The 27,429-nt window shown below is 39.3% G+C and overlaps 5 protein-coding genes across 8 annotated transcripts in view; 2 read left to right on the top strand and 3 right to left on the bottom strand.

The window, feature by feature from the left end:
• Positions 1-1,991: 1,991 nt before the first annotated feature.
• On the bottom strand, positions 1,992-7,376 carry scd (stearoyl-CoA desaturase (delta-9-desaturase)). The gene is made up of 6 exons (XM_067487097.1): positions 7,218-7,376; positions 6,752-7,006; positions 5,822-5,952; positions 5,474-5,679; positions 4,875-5,107; positions 1,992-4,231 (listed from the first exon to the last, which is right to left on the bottom strand). The coding sequence occupies exons 2-6, from the start codon at positions 6,981-6,983 to the stop codon at positions 4,032-4,034; spliced, it is 1,002 nt and encodes a 333-aa protein (XP_067343198.1). The 5' UTR covers positions 6,984-7,006; positions 7,218-7,376; the 3' UTR covers positions 1,992-4,031.
• Positions 7,377-8,160: 784 nt separating this feature from the next.
• Positions 8,161-13,804, top strand: dnajb12b (DnaJ heat shock protein family (Hsp40) member B12b). The gene is made up of 9 exons (XM_067487096.1): positions 8,161-8,844; positions 10,153-10,330; positions 10,450-10,595; positions 10,765-10,938; positions 11,047-11,111; positions 11,568-11,677; positions 12,271-12,443; positions 12,595-12,736; positions 12,840-13,804. The coding sequence occupies exons 1-8, from the start codon at positions 8,712-8,714 to the stop codon at positions 12,714-12,716; spliced, it is 1,101 nt and encodes a 366-aa protein (XP_067343197.1). The 5' UTR covers positions 8,161-8,711; the 3' UTR covers positions 12,717-12,736; positions 12,840-13,804.
• A 508-nt stretch (positions 13,805-14,312) lies between these two features.
• Positions 14,313-16,128, bottom strand: ddit4 (DNA-damage-inducible transcript 4). The gene is made up of 3 exons (XM_067487098.1): positions 15,968-16,128; positions 15,518-15,732; positions 14,313-15,423 (listed from the first exon to the last, which is right to left on the bottom strand). The coding sequence occupies exons 2-3, from the start codon at positions 15,696-15,698 to the stop codon at positions 14,924-14,926; spliced, it is 681 nt and encodes a 226-aa protein (XP_067343199.1). The 5' UTR covers positions 15,699-15,732; positions 15,968-16,128; the 3' UTR covers positions 14,313-14,923.
• A 1,520-nt stretch (positions 16,129-17,648) lies between these two features.
• anapc16 (anaphase promoting complex subunit 16) lies at positions 17,649-19,396 on the bottom strand. Its single transcript, XM_067487478.1, has 3 exons — positions 19,255-19,396; positions 18,370-18,444; positions 17,649-18,281 (listed from the first exon to the last, which is right to left on the bottom strand). Exons 1-3 carry the CDS (start codon positions 19,394-19,396, stop codon positions 18,172-18,174), a joined length of 327 nt encoding a protein of 108 aa, XP_067343579.1. The 3' UTR covers positions 17,649-18,171.
• Positions 19,397-20,081: 685 nt separating this feature from the next.
• Positions 20,082-27,429, top strand: part of ascc1 (activating signal cointegrator 1 complex subunit 1) — a 53,608-nt gene continuing 46,260 nt past the window's right edge. For 2 of the 4 annotated variants that reach the window (XM_067487474.1, XM_067487473.1), the window contains exons 1-9: positions 20,082-20,223; positions 20,455-20,557; positions 20,655-20,752; positions 20,838-21,016; positions 21,140-21,273; positions 21,967-22,086; positions 22,212-22,336; positions 22,929-22,996; positions 24,075-24,219. In XM_067487474.1, coding sequence (XP_067343575.1) covers positions 20,109-20,223; positions 20,455-20,557; positions 20,655-20,752; positions 20,838-21,016; positions 21,140-21,273; positions 21,967-22,086; positions 22,212-22,336; positions 22,929-22,996; positions 24,075-24,191 — 1,059 coding nt within the window. In that variant the 5' untranslated portion in view covers positions 20,082-20,108 and the 3' untranslated portion in view covers positions 24,192-24,219. Of the gene's footprint in view, positions 20,224-20,454; positions 20,558-20,654; positions 20,753-20,837; positions 21,017-21,139; positions 21,274-21,966; positions 22,087-22,211; positions 22,337-22,928; positions 22,997-24,074; positions 24,220-27,429 lie in introns of those variants that run through there. The other 2 variants (XM_067487471.1, XM_067487472.1) reach the window with 1 other exon arrangement.

Below are 27,429 nucleotides of genomic sequence, written 5' to 3' on the forward strand. Positions count from 1 at the left end.
ATAATCTAATCTTGTCTCTGCTCAGCACACTGCTCCTACATTCCTCTCTACCCTGTGTAAACTTTATTCATCTGCAGGCAACGGCTAACAGCTGCAGTATTAAGTAATGGAGACAGAATATATTTGACCTATAGCAGTAACAAAACTTTGCAACAGAAGGCAAATATACAAATATAAATAACAGCATATTAAGTAAGTCAAAGTACAATTTTATGTCGATTTAATATATTTTACTAAAAAATGTAATGGAAAACTTTTTCAGCAAACAATTTAAGTTTGTACAGAGCTTTTACTATTGCTTTTACTAAGCAGGTCAGATTGTATTAACAGAGGCTCTGTCCTGGGGGTGGAGCTGGACCCTCTACGTGTTGAGAGGCTGAGAGGAGGATGCTGTTGACACTCCTCTCAATGCTGGATGCCTCCCAGCACTCCCACCCATCCATTGCACAGTATTCTGGCTGGACGAAGGAGCACGTTCATCCACAGACTGTTCACTGCCAAGTCTTTCACAGAGCACCACAGGGGATCACGTGGTCATTGAACTGTACAGCTTGTCCCCCTTCTGTGAGGTGGACCGGGACTGTAACTTAAACTGGACTAAGAACTGGACTGTCATGTCAACTTGTTATGTTGCTACTGAAAATATTTGACTTCAGTGTCAGTGTGGACTCCACTTGTATCAAATTAACCATGTATTTCGTCCTAGTTTACTTGTTAATCGCATCTTTACATCCTCATGTTCATCATAATTTGAATAATCATTATTTATTGCATTAAGTTTTTTTTTTTTTAAGTCAAAGTTTTTTTGTTTTCATGTTAGCGTGGTACTTTCATCTCTTTAGCGCCAAAGAGCAGCTGTTTTTTTTTTTAGTTGAGTGTAGAGCACTAATTGGACGCTGTAAACAAATGCTGGTTACATTAGTAGTCTTTGCTCAAAATCAAGCAGATTAATTCATTAATTTATTTATTTTAGATTTCCATTCACATGTGTCAGTCTAAAAAATTCAGTTCTGGGGCCGCTTTGTTTCAGGACTTAGAGCCATTGTCCACATATCAAGGTGTCAGTGGTTTATTTCTGGGTTCATCCAGCCTATATGTGTCCGAGTTCTCCTTGGGACCAAACCAGAGCCTTGCATGGCAACATCCGTTGTTATCCGTTTGCGAGTGAGTGAATGAGCAGCAACATTGTAATGCACTTTTTAGGAAATTAAGAAAAAAATTAAAAGTATTTGCCATTCGTCATTCAACAAGAAGAACTTGCATCTGTTACACACATTTTCTGGAGGTAAATGCTGAATACAACTCTAACGTTTATCATTATCATCCCCTTATTTTTGTAAAAATGAACAATGTAGCCCAATATGTGCCAAAACAAACTAAGTTCTGATCTTTGAGGAGTTTAAAAACTATATAATCAGTTAACTGAACTCTCAACAGCTCATTAATTCAGTTCAGCATTTCAAGTTACTTCAACGAAATTTAGATATTTACATTATGTTAGTGAGAAAAGCTCTGTATGATGGTTCACAGTGTAGCTCCTCCAGCTGGAAAATGCTCCTTCCGTAGCAAACAGTGTCTGTCTACTTTTAATGATTTAAAAGACATTTTGCTGGTGATGCTGAAGACTGTTTATGTGTAATGTGGTACTTTTACATCAATATACTAGTACTTTTACCTTAGAGTCTGATTGTTCCACCAATGTCAATTAGCAAAGAAGACGTTTTATCTGATACTGTAACACCACAAAGCTGAATCCAGCCCTGTTCATTTGCTAGCATTAAAAGCCTTGAGAGCATGTGACCTTGTTCTTCTGTGACTAAATGCTTCGTGCCTTTCCAGGGCCTGAAGCAACTGCTGCAGCTGAATCATCTGTTTCACTTCAAAACCAATACAAGCCAGTCCCTAATTTTGAGAACACATATGCACAATACAGATTTGATTTTAGAGAAAGCAGAGATAGAGTGAAGAAAAAAACGCTAAATGCACAAATGTACTGAAATATTGTGAACTTTATTTCAGAGTAGAACACAGAAATTTGACATACTCATTCAGACTGACAACCTTTTAATCCCCGTCGTTACTGGGAAGATGTGGAGTTTGGCGTTTGTTGGAGGCTTCTGATATACATTGTGGGGTTTGAAAAGTGGTTTGATGATGTTCTAACATTCCTCATGACAGCACCTTTGCTGAAAAGTTCTAACATGAGCTGCTGTGATGGGCTGAAACTAGTTGGCACATCTGACAAGGCCCACGTTTTGCAAGTAAACGTTTTACATGAATAAACATCTTCATTAAGTTTGTATCCGATTCTTCAAAAAAAGAACCTCAGTGCTCTATGTGCAGTTACAAAAGTTTCATGTTCAATGTACAATGTGCCCAAATTTAAAGCTCATTTGGTTTAAGAATAAAAACAATGCTCCAGTACATGTTTAAAGCCTGTAAACATGAACTGTAGTGAGATTTGTTTGTGTGGTTTTTGAACCTTTTATTTTGACTGACAGGATGTGGAGATGCTCAGGACTAGATCCACATCATAAGGCATTAGTTTGTTTCCTGACTTTGGGGACAAAAAAAAAAAAAAAAAACAGGTGCTCCAATTCTATGTATGTTTCAAGACTGTCTGCCAAACTTGGAATGCAAATATAGTTACACGTTTCACATTAGAGCAATAAATATAGTATTTTTTAAAATCAATAAGGAAAATATATATGATAATATAAGCATTTAGCACACCCCAATTGAAGATGTACATAAACACCAATGCACTTAAAATTTGCAACAGCAATCAGCTTTTTTGGACATCGAAGGGAAACCAGACCCCGTCTCAGAAATCACCACAGTGAGTAACAGTTCTGGTGATCCCAAACCAGTGCAGCGCTAAAGTTAGGCCATTAGACCCTGTGACAACAACAGCTCACTACGGCACCTATTACAATGTATCGTTGGCATGGGTGGCATGTTGTTTTGTAACAACCAGAACTGTCACATGACCGGCTGCTGCATCGGCCAGTGGGATTTCTCTAGCAAAAGGACATAAGAGGGACATCTTGGGTAGCAGTCCTAAGGAGAAACAAATGCCACGGATGCCAAAAAATGTTAGAATCTTGTCTTAGTGTGGTCTAATTATCCACTGCGATGTGGACAGCCGGCAGGCTCTTCACACCATTAAAAACACAAAAATTTAGCTAAAACATTGTATGGCCCTTAGGTGATAACTGGTAATATTCCATGGAATTCGATTTAAAGATTAACATTTCCCTTAAATTGTCTTCACAAAGATTTAATACAAAGTGCTTTTTTTGGATTTGGTTTTCTGCAGGAGACAAACAATAACATATTGTTTGACTCAGTTTCCCAACAGTTTTGGCAATCGACTGCCAATAGAGTTCGTTTATAAGAATAAGGTCTGGATTCCCTCACTCACCATCATGTTCCTTATTCTATTGAAGCCAACAACTTTTTTCTTTTTTACAAAATATAAAGGTGATTCAAATCTTAAAGCGCTCAAAAAGTTATGGATGTCAGAACTAGAAAAGTAGCTGTAAACTGCAATAAAGGAATCAGTCTCTAATCAATATCGTGTCCTATTAGTTTACACAGTTACTCCACATTTAAGTGCTTCGTTTGTTGTCTATTTGGATTGATAGTCAAGGAATAATTACATAAAACTGACTGGCTACATGACTGATCTTGCATGAAGAAAGACCCAACAATGTGGCAAAAAACAGCAGAGAATGAAGTTAACTTTTAAAATGGATCTACTTCAGGTCTAAATTATCTTGGCAAGATCGTGACCTAACTAACCAATACAAACCAAACCCAAGAGCTAAGCAAATTATGTTGTTTTTATTCCATCATGGACAATTAGTTAAGTTACAGCTACATAAACCACTGAAACAAGCAGAATGTGTTCAAGACCCTCATGAAGCTGACTTTATTCTCATCAGATGAGAAATGTATACCTATGAAAGGACTGTGAAGCTTCTTCTTTTCGGTTGTTTCGCCTTGAAACCAACCACATTGTAAGGACTTTAGCCACTCCTGTGGCTACCGTCTCCAGTGCGCTGTGTCCGGGCCAGGATCATCTCACGGGACACTATCTTGCGATCCTTGGCCAGACCCAGGAAGCACATGAAGTCTATGAAACACGTGGTCAGGTTCAACTTGGAGCCGAACTCGCTGCTTGCATAGTCATATGGGAATGTGTGATGATAGTTGTGAAATCCCTCACCTGTGAGGCACAGAAAACAAACATGAACAAATTATATGATTCACACTGAGCATAGCTGGATGGTCTTTACTTGACATTTAGATTAAAGGCCAGTTTACAGGTTGCTTGGCGACATGTTACCTCATAAAAACATTGTCATTTCTGTGATTCTACACAACTAAGCACTGTTTTTTTAATTACAAAGTACTTAATAGATGAAACGGCCATGTTTGGAATAGCAGGACTACATGGTGTCCATTTTTGTCCGATTAAGCCACATAATAACTGATTTTATAAATCCACTGGGTCCCCAGCCTCATTGCACTAGTGGAGACTCCTGCTCATATAGCGCAGTGAAAGTGAGAAGAGTGAGTACTGGTCATTACCAGCTATATAAATGGATATAGGCGGTATAGACATCATTTTTAGTAAATTAATTAACTGACAGAAAAATGATGCTACTATTTTGATAATAGATTGATAATGTTTAGCTTTTCCCTATTTTATATTGTTGGTAAGTTGGTTTGCTAAATTTACTTGAAATTTGACACAAACAATAAAAATTGACATGAACTGCAAAGCACTGACTGCTAAAAAGTTCACTGTTGATGTTTAAATTCTCTTTTCTCTCGTCACAACGAGTGCACATGTGTGTTTTTCATACCGATGGCGCTCAATGTGACGAACTTGTTCTCTCTCGGGTTGATGTTCTTGTCATAGGGCCTGTTTCCCCACATATGAGCTGCGCTGTTGACCAGCCAGGAGGCGTTGAGAACCAAGGTGTACCTCAGTACGGCCGGGACGAAGTACCCAACCCACAGAGACTCCCCCCACATGTACCAAGGCACAAACATTGGGACGAAGAAGCACATGAGCAGCACAGATGGCTTGTAATACCTGTTGAGCAGACAGAGTGCGCAAAAAGTTAAAAAGAGTTCATTTTTTTATTTTATTGTTAACTCGGTACGATATAAACATTACTGTTTACCAGACGCGGGATTCTCTCACTTTCCTCCACATGACAGAGTTGTCATTAATGCCATGAGCATAATTGATAATCCATGACTAACACAACAGTGCAGCATTATTGTTTAGCATTCAGTAGGTGAAATAGTTTCTTTGTGCTCAATCCATATTTAATTTATTATCAGTGTCCATACAACCTAACAAAGGAGTACAATGCACTTTTTTTAATATTTATTAAATCAAAGTCGATATTTAGCTGTTATATGAAGTATAAAATCACAAGCTAAAGCTACTCACTTCCTCTGAAACATTACGACTTTGTCAGATAGCAGGTCATGGAGTTCCAGCTTTCCTCCTTTCTCAATTACATCAGGGTGTTTGCGCACCAGCAGCCAGCCAATGTGAGCAAAGAAGAAACCCCGGACAGCGTTGTGAGGGTCGGCATCTGTCTCTGAGTATTTGTGGTGAACCCTGTGGTCTCGAGACCATTCAAAGATATCATTCTGTGGGTTTAAGTTAAGACAGAAATTACATACACGGTAGACACAACATGGCACTTACATTGTAAACAAAACTGCTCTTATCACAATGTTAAGTGTGTGCAGGTCGGACTGCAGATCTGTGTGATCTGTCATTTATAGGTACCTGAAAGGCCATGGAGTTAGCAATGGCAAGAAAGATCCTTAGAGGTAATGAGGCCTTGTAGGATCTGTGACTCCACAGGCGATGAGCTCCCGCAGTAATGCCTAAAGCGCTTATTACAAAACATAGTCCAACTGTGGGGAGAAATACAGTGTGTATCAGACATTTTTTGCACATATTGTGATGGTTATCAATGACACTGGAAGTAACCTGTATAACTTAAGGAGAAACCATCCCATTAAATCAATAAAATAGTTATTTTAAATCATTAAAATGATCTTTGAATTAACAGGTCCATACCATCCTGTTTGTTTCACAGTTGATATGAATACCCACATAACAAGCTAGGAATGTTGCATGGAACTGTGACACTAGGTTTAATACCGTGATTACATCATATCAGCTGATGAGTGTGTGGATAAAACCATTGGATGATTATTACTAGTGAGTTTGTCAAATCCTTTCTTCCTTGGTGTTTGAAATGTCAGAAGATGGCCACAAACAACCATCACATTCAACGCATCAACACTAGGAAACTCCCAAATAATCAGTTTCCAATTATATAATACAGAAACCCAGCAACTTCACACTAGAAAAGTGGAAACAAGCAAATGTCTAGCATGTTATTTTTCTAAATGATTTTCACTTCAGCTCTACTACATTGTTACTTAATTGAAAAGGACATGCACTGCACAGCTGTGGGCTCTAACATGCACCTTCTGACGTTAAATCTCTCATGATGTTTGCCTGATCTATAATCCCCTACGCAGGGAGGATCATGTGCGACCACCGTCCTGCATGCATGCACCAGCTGTGATTTGGAGGGGGGAACAAAAACAACAACAACTATATTCCACTACAACAGAATACCACAATCAACACGCAGCCTGTGCAGAAACAGTGGAACAGTGAGGGTTCTGTGTTTGTACTTACACCAAAGCAAAGTCAAAGGAGCTGCTGAAGGGATGAGGGAGATGCCATACAGTGCGCCGATATGCAACAGTGTCATCAAGACGACATTTCTCCAAACGATGATCATTGGCGGTTTGGGGCCCTCTTTTTCTTTGTAAGTGTGATCAAACACATCCTCCACCATGGTCTCTGGAGTCACACTGCCGTTGCTGGTCTTGTGCTGCTTCTGCCCCAACGTCTCCGCCTCTGTCATTGTAGGTGCGGGTTGGTGATGCTCTGAAAGATGAGAGAAATCGGTCACAGCACTGCTTTTATGATGAGCTAACGACACAGAGAGTAAACACCCTCCCCACGCGATAAATATGTTAATTATTATCGCGCCAGCCCGGAAAATTAGCTGCCTAGCGCTAAATGCAATACCGATGATGCTGACGTCTTCGTAACACTGATGTTGCGTCTAAATAAAATATACAGATGAATAACTTACCAAAGACAACGCAAAGGGGTAGAAACCGGAGTCTGGCCGAAGCTGGTTTGCTTAACCCAGAAATACAGTAACCCAGAAAGCGAGAGTGAGAGTCGGCTCCGCAGAAAACGCATCAATGAAAGCTGGAGCAGGAGGCGCGATTGACCAATCGGCGCTCGCATGTCGCACCGAGTTTGGGCTCTGATTGGCTGCTTGCTTATCTGCTGTTTCACATTTTTATTCATTCTGTTACCAGATGTATATTTACGTCCTGTTCTCTGGGCAGCAGCTGCTGCCGTCTAGACACGTATTGAATTAACTGCACTCATATATTGCCATTTAAGCGATGATTAAGAGGACTCTTCAGAGACAAGAGCCGAGCAGCGAGGTGTTAAATGTGACGATGTGAAACACCGAAGCCTGCGCACACAGGGAACAGGGTGCTCGCTCTGTCATGTAGTCGCCACTCCACTTCCCAAAACTCCTTATGAATAAAATATTTCGAATGGTAGGAATAAAATATACACATGCTTGAGTATTATTTGAGATACTTTAGCACTATAACATTATGTCAGGATCGCTAATGTCCCCGTTTAGCACCTAAAACCTTTCCCCCCCTACCCCTAAGGGCTCCAAAATCCAGGTTTTCCCGTGTTATTTGGGTCTTGTTTAATCATAAATCTGTCTAAAATTTGCACCGGAACAGCAGCATAAACTCAGTGGAGCCCTCCATCCTCCATCTTGTGGCTGTGATCTACAACAAACAATTGTTTTCATCAACAGTGGATTATTTATTTATTTTTTGGGTCGAATATCAGTATTAGAAAACACCACAAGAGACCCACTTTTCTTTAAACTTAAATTAAAATAAGCGATCTACCATTCCGAAAAACACCTATTGAAATCAGATAATGTAGAAGAACAAATAACTAAGTAACGGATAGATTACTGAGCCTTGTGGGCACAGGATGAGCTGCCCGAGAGACAATTGATTACAATTGAGAAGATGCAATATGACTGCAAAGAGACAGAGGACAAGCACAATCGTAGGCTAGACAACAACCACAAACATCCAACTTGTCTGTCTTTTACTCATGGGATCTTATGAAGGAGGGGTGGAGGACCTCTTAATATGAGTTGTCCAGTTGTCCACTGTGTTATAATACATCTATAGACTGGGATAGTGATGAACAGAGGAGACAGGGCCCCAAGTAAAGAGGGTTAAAAACATCCAGTGTTCGTCTGACTGACCTACATTTACAAAAATGACTGTCTATCGCCATCTAGTGGAGAAACAAGGCAGCGCGGGAAGCCGACGCTGGCCGCATCTCCTGCAAACGGAGCCAACCCCATCTCCAAAATCTCTGGACACCAGAAAGTACGACAGTCTCACGATGAGAGATGTGGGCCAGCGGCGGGCCCTCGTCCTATTTACAGCAGTCCCATGACGTAATCAGCAGGCGCCGTTTATTTACTCGTGGACCAGTTCGCCGCTGGCGCTGATGCCCCGCTGCAATGGAAGGTAACAAAGACGAAGCGGAGCGCTGCATTGACATCGCAACTGCGGCGTTAACCAACGAGCAGCCGGAGAAGGCGCAGAGGTTCTTGGAGAAGGCGCAGAAACTCTTCCCGACAGAAAAAGCAAAGGGTGAGTTAAAATGGCCGTTCTGAAGTAAAGGTGGCGCCTCAGCGAGTGAAGCAATACGCAGCATCATCACCTGCAGCATCATCTGCATCCCGGATGAGCTCTGCAGCGCCCATAGTCGAGGCCTTTAATAGCTCTCTAGTTAGTTTTACTTATTTTATTCCTTATACCAGCTACTATATGTCATAATGTTTTATATAAAAACAAATTCAACTGCCCCTGAAGAAGCTCCGCATAATGCAAAGGATGTTGTCTGGGTTAAGACTTACATCAGTTGCTATCAGTTGCTTTTCTGTTAGATGGCCAAGGCTGGGGTCATTTACCTTCAGGGAAATCATGGGAAATGGACACAAATACCCCCTCATTGACTAAAGATTCCTAATGCTGCATTTCCCCATGTGTTTTCTGTCTGTGTATTAGTTTCACAACACCATATTACTAGGCCCACCTGTCCCAGCTCCAAACCAAAAAGTCAAAAATACAACAAAATGCTAAAATAAATGAAACACAAAAAAGACAGATTAATGTACTGCGCTGTCTATGAAAATGCATGCTGTTCCTTTCAGCATGTGTCCCTGGTTATTTGTGATGAATAATGTGGTCTTGAGCCCATTTTAAGATCTAATTCTCTGAATTGAAGTTGGGATCCAGATTACCTGTGCAAAACCACTGTGATCACAACATTTGGTGTGTCCCTGTTGGGCTTGCAGATGGTTCCATAATTACAGTGAAAAATAAAGTATCAGTCAGGTAAGCAATTCGTGTATTAAGGTCAAATATATACAAGCATTTTAGATCATTATGCAAGTGTATTCTATGTAGAGCTGATGGAACAGAGTAAAAGACCATTTATTATCAATCTTGTGACATGCAGTTTTGTGTACGTGAGATTTAAGCCTGAAGGATTAAATTTCAGTTAGTGAAAACATCCGAATAATTGAGCTATGTTCTTGCCCTGTTATTTGCACGATTTATGAATTTCTGTCTCAAGAAATGTCTGAATGCACCAACAGTCACAGCTAAAATATCCCATCCGTTATCTGAACCACTTATTCTGGTCATGGTCACGGGGCTCGAGTTTATCCCAGCTGTCATTGGGCAAGAGGCAGGGACATCCTGGATAGGTTGCCAGTCTATTTATTGGCCAAACCAGATAGACATGCACAGACAGACAACCATTCACACTCACACCTACTGTATGTTTGATATAGAGTCACCAATTAACCTAACATGCATGGAAGACTGTAAGAAGCATTGAATGCTCATCTGAATTTTTTTTAAAGCTTTAACACTGTTATTCAATGATTTCAGTACTGCTGGACCTAATAGCAAAGAATGGATTTACACATAGACAAGGAGGTCACTCAGACTTCAGTGGGACCACAGGGCCTTGCCAATGGCAGACCACCACTGAGGACACCAGACCTGAAGAAAAGCCATCAGAAACCTCAAAACCCTACACAGCAGAGCAGCTAGATGGTGTTAGGAGGTACTGTACACAGGGCTGATAATAATATAAACTGGCACTGTTGAAAGGAGTAGACATGGTTGACGTGTCCCAGCCTTTATATTGCAGCTGACATTGAGAATCATGTGCTATTTACACAGGATAAAACAATGTAAAGACTTCTATGAGATTCTTGGGGTCCAGAAAGACGCCTCTGAGGAAGAACTCAAAAAATCATACAGAAAACTTGCTTTAAAGTTCCATCCAGACAAGAATCATGCCCCAGGTGCAACAGAGGCATTTAAAGGTAACCTGCACAAAGTTCATTCATCAGATAGGTTTACATCAAGCAGACGTAAGTGTAGATCTTGGTTAAAGGATATACGTACATTATCTATGGTTACAGAAAATGTCTTTTAGTCATTCTTTGTGATGTTCAAATCGAAATAAACTGCATAATTTTTCTTTTCCAACAGCTATTGGCAATGCATATGCCATTCTGAGTAATGCCAACAAAAGAAGGCAGTATGATCAATATGGAGAAGAGAGGAGACATCCTTCACGACACGGCCCTAACAATGGAAACTTTGAGCCAGATATTTCACCTGAAGACCTCTTTAACATGTTCTTTCAAGGAGGCTACCCAGCAAGTTAGTGTCGCTGCTTTGTGTCTTCATGCCAAGCCTGTCAGATATAGTTTTGTCACTATAATATTGGTTATGATTTTCCTGATGTGCCACATGTGCTTCGTTACCTAGGTAATGCTAATGTGTACACTAACGGCAGGAGGCATTACCAAAGGCGGGAGAGAAGACAGGGAGATGTAAGTTTGCTGTCATTGTTAGAGCAGCTGCAGATTGGGATCAGCAGTATCTGGATGCAGAAAAAGATGCCCAACTTCCCACCTTGACAGGAAGTAGTGGATATTTGCTGAAATGGTTACATTTTTGTAGAAGATGGACTTTAAGTTAGAGAAGGCCAATGGTATGAGTGATAAGCTCCTGTCTCAAAAAAATCAACCATCTTGTTTGCACTCTCCTTTGTCTGCATCCAGGCGATTCTGCATGTTACAGATTTCCAAAGAATATCTGTAATCATGGTCAACAGCAGGGGGAGACATTTACCCTACTATACCATAAAAAAACCCTGTAAAACCGAAACCCTTGTAACCATGAAAGACTATATATCAGTACTCAGTATAGTATAGTATGTATAGTATCAGTATATCTATCTACAGTGAGGGTAGATCAAAGTGAATTTGTTATGTGCTCTTTTGCAGGGAGGTCTTGCTCTTTTCGTCCAGGTCATGCCCATTCTCATCCTGGTTATTGTGTCAGCTCTCAGTCAGATAATGGTCAACAGCCCTCCCTACAGCCTCAGCTTCAGGCCGTGAGTGCGATCCCTGTTCTGAACACCTACCCAACACATATGTGAAATCCCACTAGCTAACTAACTCTTGTGCAAAGTTGCAAGAGGTTTTGACAAAAGATTGTTTCTGTGTTACATAAATTCAACATAATCCAACCTGTGTTTTGTTTCATGATTAATTGTTTTATTTTCAGTCCTATTTTGCACAGGCCAAAGAGCTGTGTGTGCAAATTTGCAGATTTCTCGAATAATCAACCCAAAGGCAGATTTGCTTTCATATTGCTTGATGTTATTTTGCATCCTAAGATGGTTTCATTGTACCAGCTTTTCAGTTAGTTATTTGCTGTAAAAAGAACATCTTGGTACTACTTCAGTTACTTCCAAATAATCACAGACCCCTTCTGTGTTTGCAAGGACTGCTGGCTCCATTCATCTGGCCTCTCTCCATGTTGTCTGCCTTTGTGTTTCATATTAAATTCTGTAGTTTTTGGCCTGTCTGAGCCATTATCGGCCATGACTCATGGAAACAAAGACAGATGGTGCCAGATCTGTCATCCTTGTGTTGCACTAAGTCATATGATATCTCATCTCCGCTCTGTCCTATTTTCATGCAGGTCAGCAGGTTACACACAGAAGAGGCTGACAGAAAACCTGAAAGTGCCATATTATGTGGGGGAACAGTTCTCCAAAGAGTTCACTGGAGTGAATCGCAAAAATGTGGAGCGAACAGTGGAGGATGATTATATTTCCAACCTTCGCAATAATTGCTGGAAGGAGAAACAACAAAGTATGTTTGCCAGGAAAACAACTTATTGTGCTTATATATTTATTTAACTGTTAATATTTGAAGTTGATTGTGCTGGGGAAATTAAAAACATATTGCAATTTTTTATATTCCTCATATATCTGTCTAGAAATATTCTGTTATTGTTCTGCAGAGGAAGGCATGCTATACAGAGCTCGCTATTTCGGAGACACCGATCTCTACCAAAGAGCACAGAGGGCTCGCACACCAAGCTGTGCCAAACTGTCTGAGATAACAGCTTCGTTACATGGTTGAAGCTGCTTTCAAAATGAAAAGCAAGTCCATAAGATAAATTATGATTTCTGAACACCTGTTTGCAGTGACTACCTGCACGTTATGTTTCATTTATTAATTCATTCAATATTTCCTTGTTTCCAGAATCAACACAAACGATTATTGGCTGTAAATAGATGAGCTTTTACAACTCCAGGCTGAAGATGATTCAACGAGCAACAGAAAAAAAAAACAGCACCAATCTGCATCAAATTGACCGCACAAAATGGCTGAAACTTTGACTTTTAATGTGTAAAATCTCAATATAATGATAATATAATGTTTTGAAAAGAAAGAGCCACTTAAAAACATCTTCATAATGCCAAGATTTGGGTTTGAAATACCTCCAGACCCCAGTTTTGATTTGTAGCCATGAACATGGCAGAGATTGAGTCTTTTGCTTTTGTAAGAACTCAGTATGAAACCAGAAGGTAGTAAGGTTAGATGTAGTTGTCTGAATGTCAGCAGCGTAACAGTGGATTAGATATCACAGTGAAAGCCTCCTCTATACTTTTATGCAGTCAAATCAGTACTGGAGGCACGTTTGAGGTGCATTTTCTGATTTGACTTCAAATGCACATTCTGAAAACTATGCAGGAAAATTGTGAAACCTCTGAAACACTCTCCTGTATAAGGTTAGTCAGTCACTTGAACACATTTATCATAGTCTTCTGCTGTCTATGTGTGTGTGTGTGTGTGTGTGAGTATATGTGTGTGTGTGTGTGTGTGTGTCTGAGTGAGATAACTGTTAGTAAATGTCCAATTGCACTTTGTCTCTTTTAATTGTATTAAGGATCGAATTACTGTATATAGTAATAACAAAATAATGATCTTCAGGAGAAAAAGAGACATGGCTAACTAAATGGAACTTTAACAGGTTCTAGTTTTGGAGTGTCTCTGATGAACATCATTGGTCGGAAGAAGCCATTTTTGTCACACTTTCTAAGTTTATAGTACGCTCTTTATTCTTTGTGTTATTTATTTTTTTTAAATGGACGATCAATACAAACCTTGCTCACTTTTTCCACCATGTTTTTAATCCCAAATGACAATAAATATGGATGCTTAAATGTGTGATTGATGACTCAGAGAAGGATCAGAGCACATAATGTGGATTCAAAAGCGCACTCAGCACATTTGACTCACACAAATCCTGGTGCCTGTGTCTAACTAAGACCAGGACATAGAAACATGGGTGTGCGCACGTTCTCATTTTGGCAGGAAATGCAGTGTCACATTCTTTCACCACAAAATGTACTCAGCTGTTTGTGGCAGATGTTGCACCTCCACTTTCTAATTTTGACTCTGGTTTTGTTTTTTGCAAATTTCATCATCATAGCTAATACACTGCAGCTTTACAAAATTATTTACTACAAAATATGACTTTGGGAAACATTAAGCAAAAAAATCCTGTATGCGATTTTGCAAAATAGCGCCTGTATTTGTATCATTTCTTTCCACTATAATGTTTAAAGACCTTTTTTTATGTTCCAAACTTTATGTACAATCCCTGAATTTGGATGTAGACTATCTATTGTTTATTGGAATTTCACAAGCTTTACAAGAAACCAGAAAAGGTAATTGAAAAAAAATAATAATTTATTTTTAACAGTGAAAGTACAAAAACAGTGCCATGTTATGAGTATTTGAATATCAAATAAATAAAGTTGAAAGCAGGACAGGTCTACACAGACACAAGTTCAAGTTACATTTGGAGTCATTGCTGCAGCTTCCACATACGCTGCAAAAAGCAAGAGTTTGTAGGCCTTTGCTCTAAAATTCAAGCAGTCACCAAGGTTTGCTTGGTCAATCATTTGCCATATATTAAAAACAAAACGAGCTTCAATAACTATAACCATATAGCTAGCTGCCATTGTATGGTTTCAATAGAAACTGAGGTCCACATTTTTAATACTTGCAAACTGCCTGTATACCAGATTTAGGTGATGGTTACACACATGGTTACAAATATGAAAATCAGTATGTCAATGGGGAGCAATTGTTAAACATATGCCCCAAGTACCATAAACATCATTTTTTTACAGTAGGAATAAAAGGCTACGTCATGAGCCAATCCTCACTTCAGAAGGCATCATATACTTGCAGTTAAAGTAATAAGGCCTTTATATAAGCTTCACTGGACTTTTTAAAAATGCATACAATACAACATTAACGGTCCCTTAAATTTCTCAACATTCTTCGATGAGCAGTTTTTCTGAGCTATACAGTTTCTTCTTGATCACACAGAAACCAGTGCTAAGTTTAATCACTTGTCTCACTGCTGGAGTAGAAGGAGACTTTGTGCTAAAAAGTCCTTGGATTTTAGGCCACAGCCCACCCGACTCTAGCCTCAAGACCAGGGTCAGCTGAAAGGTTGGGACAAGGTAGGGGTCCACAGATATCTGTCCCATGCTCTCACAGACAGCCCCTTGCTCCACACAGAGGTCGATGAGAGCCCCCCTTAAACCGCAGGGTTCACTAGCTGCCAGGTGAAGGAGCTCCTGTCCAATGTGCTCCAGAAGTTTCTCTGGGATGAGCAGTTTGGTACATCGTAAGGCGCAGTCTGAGTCTTTGGCCTCTCTTAGGCTTCGTGCAATAAGGTCCACGACTTCTTTCAGGATTGTCTCCTCCATTGGCCCATAAAACAGGTCTTCATTAAATGGAGAGAGGTCACTGGGCATGTCTGACCCTGTTGGAATAGGACAGTGAGTTAGAACTGATACCAAACACAATGAGGAGAGTCAAAGTCATCTGAAATAAGACGGGTTTGCAGCACTGCTCACCTGAATCTGAGAGATCACTCCTGCTGCCATGTCTGGATCCTGACTCGATGATGGTGCCATGAGAAGTGCTGAAATCGGTCAATCTTTGCACCAATTTTCCCCAGGACAACCTCCTGGGACTGCTGTCCACTGGAGATGGGGGTGAGCTGCCAAACTCAGCGGGTGCAGACAGAGCAGGCATGTTTGTCCTCTTTGCAGTATTCAACAGTGCTCAGCTGTTTATGAGGAGACAAAAGCAACAGATAAGCACCTAAACTCAAAAGCAACCACAAAAGCAGATAATTGCCTACAGTAACAGACACTTTGGAAGCCTTCCTGTGTGAATGCAAGTATTTTTTTAATGTATAAATATAACAAGGTTGAAGCAAAACCTTTGTTAGAAAGGCTGCTAGCAGCTGCAAAACTGGTAAACCTCCCAGCTATTTAAATAAATTATAAAACAGTACATACGTGTAGTTTTAAAATGGCGCTGCTCGAGTCCGATGTTGAAAACAGCTGCAGCAGTGGTTATTGTCTACAAAAAAAAACACTGGAGCCTGTTCTGGAAACTTGTCTGAGCCTACATGTATAGCTGCTCCTGCTCTCACCAGCTGCCAAGATGCGTTCCGTCCTGCAACAATGTTTTTATATAGAAGCTGGAAGGCAACGCCCACCCTCCTCCAGCCAGCCAATCACAAAGAGAGGCACGCCATCTGCGCAGTATCTTGCCTGGTAACATGCCAGCAGAGAAGAAAGAAAAACAGCAGAGTGGGTGGGGGGGCGGAGGGGGAGATGAATAGCAGAACAGCAGTGGCCAACTGTTATGGAAATATACGGGAACTTGTCTGGGCTTGTAAGGACCATTTTGTTTTTCATCGTTTTGATATTCTTCATAAGCATTTATAAACGACCCTGATGTCTGCGCATCGCGCGGTCCATGCAGTTGTGGTTCAGATGGTTCAATGTTGCAGTACGCATTACGTCACCTGTTTTGCTGAAACATTACATCATAATTTGGGCTCTTCCACACCGAGATTAAAGGAACGCAATCAGATGTATATACGAACACTAAGTTCATGCATAATGCAAGTTAAAATATTTTATATTCATGGTAATGGGCAGCATATCTTCCTTTATTTGACCTTAATGTCTCCAATAATGAAAACTTGTCGAGCAATATATGAATGCCAGATAAGTAGCTGAAACACTATTTAGTCTCTTGTTTTTGGCATTTATTACTATTACTCATGCCACATATTCTGGTTCTATCTAATTGCACAAAGGAATAACTAATATTAAATAGGATTAAAACTTAAAGACAACCCATTTGTTTTAGTAAGTTATGGTTGTATCAGAAAGAAACACAAGCAAACTGCAACAGAAAAGTTGCAGTGCAAAGCAGAAACTGCTGCTCAGTTTCTGTCTGGTTGGGCCCCACTACTGTATATCTCACAAACTCAATGTTTGGTCAAAGAAACTTTTTTGGACAGAGGCCAGATATGTGCATTGCTACACGTGAGTGGGATGGTCTGTACTTTATGTCAAAGAGGAAGTGAAAAGTATGAACATGTTTAGGCACAGTACATTCTGTGGGGGATGTTTTAAATATAGAGTCAACAACACAAAGTTTTGGTTGGGGAAAAAAATGTTTGTTCCTTTTTTTGTATTAGAAGAATGTGGAGAAAAGGTTACCGGCTTCTGCATCTTATAGAAGAACTTTCAAAAAATTTAAAACTTTTCAGCAATTTGAATAAACAACTTGTAAAATGTGTCCCTAGAAACTTGGACGTGCTGCATAAACTCTTGCACTCATGAAAATAAATGTAAGCTCCTGCCAGAGGTGTGTCTTGTAATGTCCAGGGTCATTTACACTCAGAACAGTACATTCTGTACGTTCCCACCCTATTTGTTTGAGAACACTCATTCACTGAAGAAAACACCAACATCTGCACGTTTTCTTGCTGTCAATACAGCAGAGAGGCAGAGCTGAAACAACAGCATCTATTGATCTGCAAGAAAAACTGCATTTTCCCAAAAGATTTAGACAAATTAAGACAAGTAAAAACCTAATTATCTATAACATAATAAAATAAGTTAAGTGGATCAAGACCAGCTATGCAACACTAAGCACACAAACAGAAAATGACACAAAGAATGTCCAAATATGACTTTATTTACAAGCTCTCTTTGTGCTGCTTGAGTAGCAATGAAAACCCATGGGGAGTGGAAACGCACTATAACTTAGATTTATGACTTACAGAGCAACCATGTGGAAAAACAATGGCTCACCTCATCGGAGATTTTACAATACCAGATTGTTTTGCCCTAAAACTGAGGTTAATAGCAGATTGAACTGGCAAAACAGCTTTATTTGCCAAAGTAGTTATAGAGTTTATTAGAATTCATTACAAAACACAGCAAAATCTTTGTTTTAATGTACGATAAATATTTTATTCTTAGTTTTATTCCAGTATACTGGGTCAAACATTTTAAGTAAAGATGATTTAAGAAAAAAAACAAACTAACAACTTCACATACAGTAACTGCAAATTATTCTTCACACTTAAAATATACAATAAAACCCACAATAATACTGAGCCACATAATTTATTATCTGATAAACATTTCCATCATTTTGGTGGATTTATTTATCAGAGGCATTTGGATCGCTTTAGTTAAGACGGTGCAAATCCCAACAGCTGTTCGATTGGTTTGTAACGCCATTCATCTGCTTCAAGCTCCTCTACCAAGCTTGCAAGCTTCTCCATTCGTGACACCTGTTGATCTGGAAGAACACATGGTAACTGCTTCATTAGTGGACCCTTGTTTACTATATTAGCCGAACATATTTTATTACACAGTTATAGGCTTACCATGTTTAACCTGTTTCAGTGTTGAGGCAACTTGGTAGCTGAATACAGACTCACATAAAAATCTGTCAGAACCATCTAAAAAAGACAAAAAAACATATAGAAAATGTTCAATGTTGGTGAACATCAAATGAATTTGAAATCACAATAAACACCTTGGTCTTTATTAAAGTCATAGAAATGGTTGTAGAAATGCAGTTGCTTCAGAAAGAGAACTTGAAAGAGAACTAGACATTATGCAATTTTCAGCATTATGTGAAAGGGTCATTCAGAGTTTTGAAATAGTCTACAAAAACAAGAAAACAAAGGGGAACAGTATGAGACCCTCGGCATCACTGCAGTCCTATTCGACACTCTGTTGACTCTCTTTAACCTGCATGAAACTAACCACATTCATTTGTCTATTTTGAGCTACATAGGAAACAACCAACAAGTAAAGAGCTAGATGGCCTTTGCTCCCCTAAACCAACCCTGCCTGTAGAAAGAGGGTGGACCAGTACTTGGCTGCTGGGTAATAACTGGCTTTGGATGCTGGTCAAAGGCTTTAAGAGGTTTAATTCAGACACATGTAAAAGGTTTTTTAGAGTGCTATACAAAATCTGCTGTTAGACACAATTCAGCAACAATTCTAGCAAGTCTGTTAACAGCTGCCATTATTTAGATGACAGGATTGAAATATATCGAACTAACATGCAGATTGTATGTATAACAATACTACTAAAACAGATACACAGCTCTGGGAATTAAATATAACCTGCAACGCAGAAGTCTCAATTCGCAGTTAAAACAAGAACCGCAGGCGCGAGAGATACTGTTTCCTTATTCCCTGCCCTGTTGAGAGACCGATAGGTTAAAAACATATGAACTGAGCTGTGTGAGTAAACTCACCTTCCATCATTTCCCCTGCACCTTTGGGATATGTGTACAGGACTTTTCTTGGGGGAATGAGCTCTGAAGCACTGAACCCAGAGCCAGTCACCGAGCTGCCACTTACACCTCCCGCAGATGATGAAGAAGACGACGCTGCCATGATCTCGGGCAACACACACGCACACACACGCACACTAAAGAAAGAAACAAGAGCAAACCCAGGATTAGTTAAAAACCGATAATGTAATGAGGTGTAGTTGTGGTACAATGATAGTCGTTTTTCTGGTGCGTAACAAGAAAGCTAACTACCGTCCTAACACCAATGTTGACGAGAATAACACACTATTAATTTTACAGGCTACAACGTTGAAATAACTAACATATAATTTAACAATAAAACTTACCCTCGCAGTTTTAGGAAAAAAAAACGGTTAAGACGTTAATTTAGCAAAACCAATTCTCTTCTCGTTCGAAGTCGAACAAACTAATTTACGGCAACCACATCATTTTACGTTTGAAAGATCAGTTCTTTCTGTAGACTTCCAACTAATGTGGATGGCTCGCCAGCGTCATCTTTCGCGAAGCGGAGGTTGATTTCTTTTAGTAGATCTACTGACACATTACGCAACACGCCACTGATACGTAAAACGTCAGCTAGCTTGAATGTCCCGAGCGACCAGCTAGTAAAGTTAGCTTTGTAAAGCCAAATAGGCAACTTTAACTAGCTAAGTTGCTCGAAATTTGCACAGAAGCGACTAGCGAGCGAAGTTAGCTTTTAAAAGTAACGTCAACGTTGCCACCGATTTGCGCAAGTGTTTGTTCATTTAAGTTAGGCTGGATTTAACTTTAGCCAACGTTAGCCAGTTTACACCATGGACATTTTACGGCCCCCCCTCGTCAATATCGACGGAAGAAAATACAGACGGAATGTCATTCGGGAAGAACACTATCAGGAAGATGAAGATTTGTCCTGCATGGGACCACCGGGTAACTTCATATTGACACCAAGATTATCTTTATAGTCTTGACTTTATTCTGTCAAGTGCCCTGAAATGACTTTGTTGTGAATTGGCACTATATAAATAAAGTTGAATTGAATTGAATTGAACCTGTCCGTGTTAATTAACGATGACAATAGCTGAACTTAATTGTTTATATTAATTGTGTAATTGGTGTAGTAAATAAATGTATCATATATTTGTGTTGCACCATGTTCAGAGAGCGAAGAGCTTGGAGCAGAGGAAACCTGTGATGCCTACTTAATTGAACAGACTGACAGAGGATACCGCTGTGCCATTGAGGTCCCAAGTGTTCTTTATAAGTGAGTTATCAAAATTCATTTTGTGATTGTTCAGTGTCCTCTCTCTAAGCAGCATAATGTGTATTTCTGTCTGTTTTTTCATTCATGTGCTGCGCAGATACATTATTGGGAAAAAAGGAGAGACACGCAGGCGTCTAGAGTATGACACAAAGACATCTATCAATATCCCAAAACAAGGAGTGGAAGGACAAATTGGTAAGGATAAGGACCCACATTAAACAGATTTGAGAAGACTCTCTGAACCAAATGATTTACTGTCCATTTTGTCTGTTCCTGACAGTTATCACAGGTTCCCACAAAACTGCAGTTTCATCTGCTGTCACACGAATTGAGGTCCTCCTTGAGAGTTTCCGCAGAAAGCAGCCTTTCACACACTTCCTGTCATTCCCTCTAAATGACCCCAAAATCCAAGAAGGATTCCTGAGATTTAAAGATGAGGTGTTGCAGCACAGTTCGCAGGTACTTAGGAAGGAAATGTAAAAATGAGGGGCAGTGGTGGTCATGTGTTTACTGAGATCAGTGCTTTATATCTTTTTATGAAGTCTGTCTTCACAAATTGTTGTGTCATGACCTGATGTACAGGATCATGGAGTAGAGGAAAGCATTTTTCAGAACCCTGCGAAGCTTCACCTGACAATTGGCACCCTATCTCTGTTAAATGAAATGGAAGTCAAAAAGGCATGTGACCACCTTCTTGAGTGTCAAAACTTCATCAGGTAGGGAACAAAACTTTATATCATATCATACTAAGGTTTGAACAGTGTAACTAAAAACATTTAAGATTGAAACGACTAATTTAAAGGGTGTATTTGGTGATGGTAGTTTATATCTGTCTTAAATACAATCCTGTATTGACCCTACCAACTCTTTAACCCACAACCAGAGGGTTCTTTCAATTATTCCTCTGTCCCAAAGACATCCATGGTTATCCAGAAACTTTTAATAACACACCACTGATCCACACTGTTTCAGTGACAGACTTTCTTTCTCCAGTATAATGGGCACTGTTGTTTGTTTTGTAGTCAGTCCTTTTTATAGTGTCCTGCTGCTGTACATCCATGACATGAAAATGGCAACAAAAACATGTCATACCACCAGTTCAATTCAATTCACCAGGCATATCCTTTAAATAATAAACTGTATGCCTATTTTTTATTATACTACATTATTTGCATTAAAAGTAGTAAAATTTCACTGTAGTTGTTATTACATTTTAATAATACAAAATCAAAAGATTAAAAATACATTTACTTAAACACAATATTGAACAGATTTTTTATTGCCTTACATTTTATTTTTTTACATTTAGCATCTGAAAACATGAAAATGAACAACCACATAGAAACCCTTAACTCTAAACCTAATACACTATGCCAGCTGAGAATCTGCTTTGTGCTGTCTGTCATCAGGGACATCTCAGAAGGAAAACCTTTGCATTTGGAGGTGTCAGGTATAGAGTACATGAATGATGACCCAGCCATGGTCGACATCTTATATGCCAAAGTCGCGGTGAAAGATGGATGTGACAAGTAAGCAGATTAGTAACAAATCTAGTGAAGTATATTTATTTTAAATACTTTTGAGCTGTAACCATTTAAACATGTTCCTCCTGATCAAATGTCTTACTTTTATTGTAAATATTACGACACTTCAGGTTGCAGGTGATTGCAGACAGGCTGGTAGAGCATTTTGTCTCTGTGGGGCTAATGGTCAAGGAGTGGGACAGAGTGAAGCTGCATGGCACTGTGATGAACACTCTTTTCAGAAAGGACTCCACGGGTAAAAACATTACAAAAACATGACTCTATAAACAATGCTAATGGAAACATTACATCCTATGATCCCACTTGTAGCTGCAGCCATGAACATATTTGCCAGTGTCCCTTGCTTATTGTTTTGGCATGTGGTGAAGGTACAATGGCGACCAAACTGAATCTTGAACTATTACAACAACCCATTCCTGACTAGAGGCAGGATGGAAGAGGCAGCTTGTTCTGTGCTTGGCCCAAGTCCTGTTTACGTGCACCAAGCAGCCGGTTTTCCAAGTATTCTGACAATGGCCTCATTCATTTTGGCCATGGATCAAGTTCAGCCCCAGTTCTTAAATTTGTACTGGGCTGACCAGTTACATAGTACAAGAGAGGGGCTGTGTCATAGTTAACCATGTTTGCCAGCATGTGAAAGTATCCAATTAAAATTTTTTTTGTTGGTTTTTTTTTGTTCCAAGTGTCTTTTTTAAACAAATTAATTGTAATAACCTTACTCACCGTACTATTGCAAGTAAACATGCTCACTGGATCAGTAGATAACATTATCTTTAAATCTGTTCTATTGCTCGTTGTTCATCTTTTATACTGTGGTGTTTTTTCAGTTGAAGCTGGCCCAGGAAGACAAACCGTGAGCGAAAGAGAGTCTTTTGATGCCAGAAACATATTAAAGGTTAGAAGAAATTAACATCTGCCACATTTTTAAGATGTGTTTTTTAAAAATTGTGTTTTATGCACACAGGTCCTTATGTTAAATACACCTTATACACGTTATATTTGATAATGTTGGTTAAATCTCTGAAAAGAAATTTACAAATGTGCCAAAAAAGAAACCACTTTTGATTACATCTTTGGCAGGGTTTTCAGTGGCAAATGAGAGGTTGGCAGCTTTAGGTCTTAGGGTAGAGCAGTAGAGAAAAGTGCCCTGAAGATAATGGGGTTAATTTTGAGCATCCTTAATCACTGTTGAATTTAGCAAAATGTGTGAAATACGTAATTAAATGATCCACTCGACGTCAGTCACAGTTGCCACAATTTGAAAACAAAAATAATCTCTATGACTGTCTGCCAATCTGTACACTCATTCATTCTGGTTGATTATGAGTGCAGTGTGTAATTGTGTGATGTTCTCTTTTGGCTTAATCTCCCATATTGTATCTACTGGAGACAGTGCATCTGCCATTTTCCGTCATTATAGTGTCATTAGTTTCTGTCAAAGTCCTCCGGTGTGTGACAGGCATTGGACTCTTAGCAGTCGTTGTGGGAGGCACATGTCAGCTTACAAAAAGCTATTAATGCTTCAAGGAATTAAATATTGTATTACACAAAATACCATCTTAATGATGGGAGATGTGTTTAAAGATCATGTCTAGGAGACTGCTCATTAACAACAAACAGTAACTTAGATGTTTCATAAGGGGCCTCATTAGCTTCTGGTGAAGTGAGTGTGTTGAAAATCAAAATCCATGGTTTATTTTTCTCTGAAAATTACACACGATTGCCTACCAAATGCTCAGTCACCTGTTACTATGGTAACACCATCTTTGTGACTGACAGCTCATCCTCTTTTCTCCAGGCTATAGCAAGTAAGGTCAACTTTACACTGCCTTTTCTACGTAAATCACTCAGTAATTAGACCACTATTTGGAATATGGATAACGTAATACAAAATAGGCTTTAATGTTCAAATTGTATATGATCTAAGTGTTTATTTATTTAATGAAGTGTTTTGGCTGCTGTTTTCTTTATAGACATTTGGTTCTTATCGTTTTGGAGAGTTTGCGCTGAACACTGTCCTGCTGTCCCAGAGATATTCAACAGATTGCACAGGCTACTACACCTCAGCAGGGAGCATCAGCTTCTCATGACCTTCTACGGGGTTGAGCATATTATGAGGTGAGAAATTAAGTTTACAGCTCAGCATATTATCAAAGTATTCTTTATGGTGTTGTCCAGTAGGTGGCAGCCAAGTTTTTCTTTTAATTGCAACTGCCTGTTATGGCTGTGCTTGAACCAAATTCTTTGTTTTAAAAAGCCTCTTCGGTAACACTTTGAGTAAGAAAATGTAAACGTACAGAATTATTAAAATTTGAGACCAATGCTCATCCAAAAGATATAACATGCATACAAATCCATTCTAAAACGTTCTAGGCAGTGGAATTTCTGTTTTGTACATTAGTCTCAAGACAACCAGTTGTCTTCAGGGAATTTGAGTCAAACAACATCAAGGCAAAGGACAGAAACTGCATTTTAACAGAACAGACATAAAAAATCAAAACAGAACATAAAAAGAGCAAAACTTTCCATCACCATAAATACCTGTGAATGTGTTTACTTTTGCAGTTTGAAATAGTGTTGCTCGTAATGGAAATATATTACTTGTATGTTACTAACAATATGTTAATATTTCGTTACTAACAATAAATCAACCTGTGTCTTTTCAGACGGGCATTGTACTGTTTATCTCACTAGAGATCTGACTGCTATAGTTGGGATGGAACAGAGTGGATAGATTTCAGGTTTCAAGCTAGTTACAGTTGCATATTGTAGCTTTAGGAAAAAGATATCAGTACTGCTTTGACGATTGTTCCCTGGTGTTTTTGAACATCCAAGTATAATTCTACTTTACTAGCTGTCGAAAAATAAATGGCATGTGTTTATAAAATAGACATTTATGCGATCAACTGGTAATTCTTGTGATGTGCATGGTTGATGCTTCTACGCCTGTGGTCACAGACTACTGGATTCCAGTCCAGATCTAGACCCAGAGAGGCTTCTATGTGGATGGTGGTGTGTTTCATAAAAAAAAAAAAAAAAAAAAAAAAAGACATATTTTTATTATATTTTTTAAACAGGTAGCCAACATATTGCCAACTTGGCAGTGATATTTGGATCCTTCAGTTGATGCATCTTATTCAATCAGTCGTTAGAGCAGTCCAGCACAAATAATGTTACGGTAAAGGTTATGTCCCTAAGCTCAGGAGCAGGCACGTGTAATAAAAGGAGCGAGAGAAGCTTGTGGCTTCTTCACAATTCCTGGAAATCACCACAAAGAGTTCAAACATGAGTGGACACACACAACACACTTTTATCTGCCTTACAATAAGCACAGCAATGACAATAAACCTGCTCTGCTCAGATTGTTGTAAAATCTTAATAAGACAAAGTTATGGACCTGATTGTGTATCAGGTGCGTAGTCCAATGAGCAAAAACAAAAGAGAGTTCCACACTGTTGGTCTTAATATGTTTTATTAATTGATTTATGTTTCAGTCTGTAATTAAAACATTTTTCAAATTAAATCAAACATTTTGCCTAAGTGAGAGTTGTGTTTCTGCTGTAAATGCTGTTACAACATTAAAAACAAAATGGATTTACTTTAGACATGTAGTTATTTTACACAAATATTTTGATTTATCATACCCTATGTTAGCATATACCTTACCAAGAATAGGCCTTCTTGTGAATTTACATGCAGAGTGTAAAATAAACCACCTGCCTAATGAAGACGAGTACTTTTATAGGCGAGTAATAGACTTCTTATTTAAATATGAATATATCTGCATAACTGAGGAAAAAACTTTGCTGAAAACAGTGAAATAAAGTTTTCATGGGTAATCGTCCAGACCTTAACTAAGGAGGATGTTGAGTCACTGGACATCCTGTTTTTTTGTTTTTTTTTAGCTGAAGACCTGTTCTACATTTTCCAACAGGTCATACATTAAGTCAGTTTTACTTATATCTTTTCAATTATTTAAGATATCCTCTTGCACTGTGTCACTGTCATGTATGATTACTGAAATAGCTAATGAAAACTCAGTTTTTGTTCCGGCTCTACTGTGAAACCTAAGTATTTTATGATTTAAAGAAGTGAAGTTCACAAGTCTGAATAATAGTTTCAAAAGTAAATCCTGTGGCAAACTAAAAGTCTTTCAAAACACTGTGGAGTTTTCTACTCCTCTGGTTCCATCCACACATTACTGGAAGTCACAACCAAGTGCTACCCGTTTCCTTTCATCTCACTGGCTCACAAATGTGTTAATGCGTCACTGACATGATTTATTACACCAGCCACGGATTAATTTTTTTTTCTTCATCTTCGTTATCAGTGCCCCTCCCACATGAACCGCGACCTCGTTCCCACTCCCGTCTGTCGAGTGTGTCAGTGAATACAGACATCGGACACAGAGCCTGGCACTTGCTCTTGTCGTCAGAGCTTTTTTCAGCCGTTGCCTCAGCTCCCGATGCACTCTGCTTGGTATGCTGGAGGGTAATCGCCGAGTGGCCAAAAGTTACACTGATGGAAACTGAGGGTGCCTTTTGTTTGTCAGCCCTGCCACCCTGTGCTGTCCACCATCCCATTTCAGCAGTGGACTGATTTTTATTTTTCTCCTGTCCTCTTGCAGGCGTGTCAACAGATGCCATTAGACAGGGGCACGCACATTTCTGCATTAAGAAACAGCCAACCAACTTCCCGAACCGGTATTGACTATGCCTCAACTGGGGGCACACAATGTTTCACACCCAGAGAAGGGGCCTAATTTTCCCCCTGTCTCCTGAGAGTATGCTTGTTAGTGGGTCAGCAGTACAGTGCAACGCGACTCTCAGGTACAAGATACAGTGAGGTTCCTGAGTGTTGCTAATAAAGTTGCCCAGAAGCACACAGAAAGAGAGAGAGAGAGGGAAGAGAAGATGCTTTCCAGGTTAATTAAATTCATTGCGACTGCTCATCCTTGTTTCTTTTGGCAGGGACATGATTAAGAATGCGTTGGGCAGATGTCCTCAGTAATGATTGTACTGAAAACACATGAAGGAACATACGTCATTCACAGACCGACTCAGACATTGAAGAGCGATTTAATTTGTCAGGCAATTTCAGCATAAGACTACATGTATATTTAAGTGGCCATATGTCTGCTAAGTTGCCCCGATGGGGAACATATTGGACTGAAGCTGTATTGTACAAACCTTTTTTTTTAAATTTTGGTTGATTATTTTATCAGTTGAAGAATCAGTTAAAGAAATCTGTCAAACTTTACATTTTTGTTTTACAAAGACCAGGGGGACACATTTAAATTCATTGTTTTATCTAACAAACCAAAACACA

Source organism: Channa argus, chromosome 20 (genome assembly GCF_033026475.1).
Source record: "Channa argus isolate prfri chromosome 20, Channa argus male v1.0, whole genome shotgun sequence".
NCBI classification, from domain to species: Eukaryota; Metazoa; Chordata; class Actinopteri; order Anabantiformes; family Channidae; genus Channa; species Channa argus.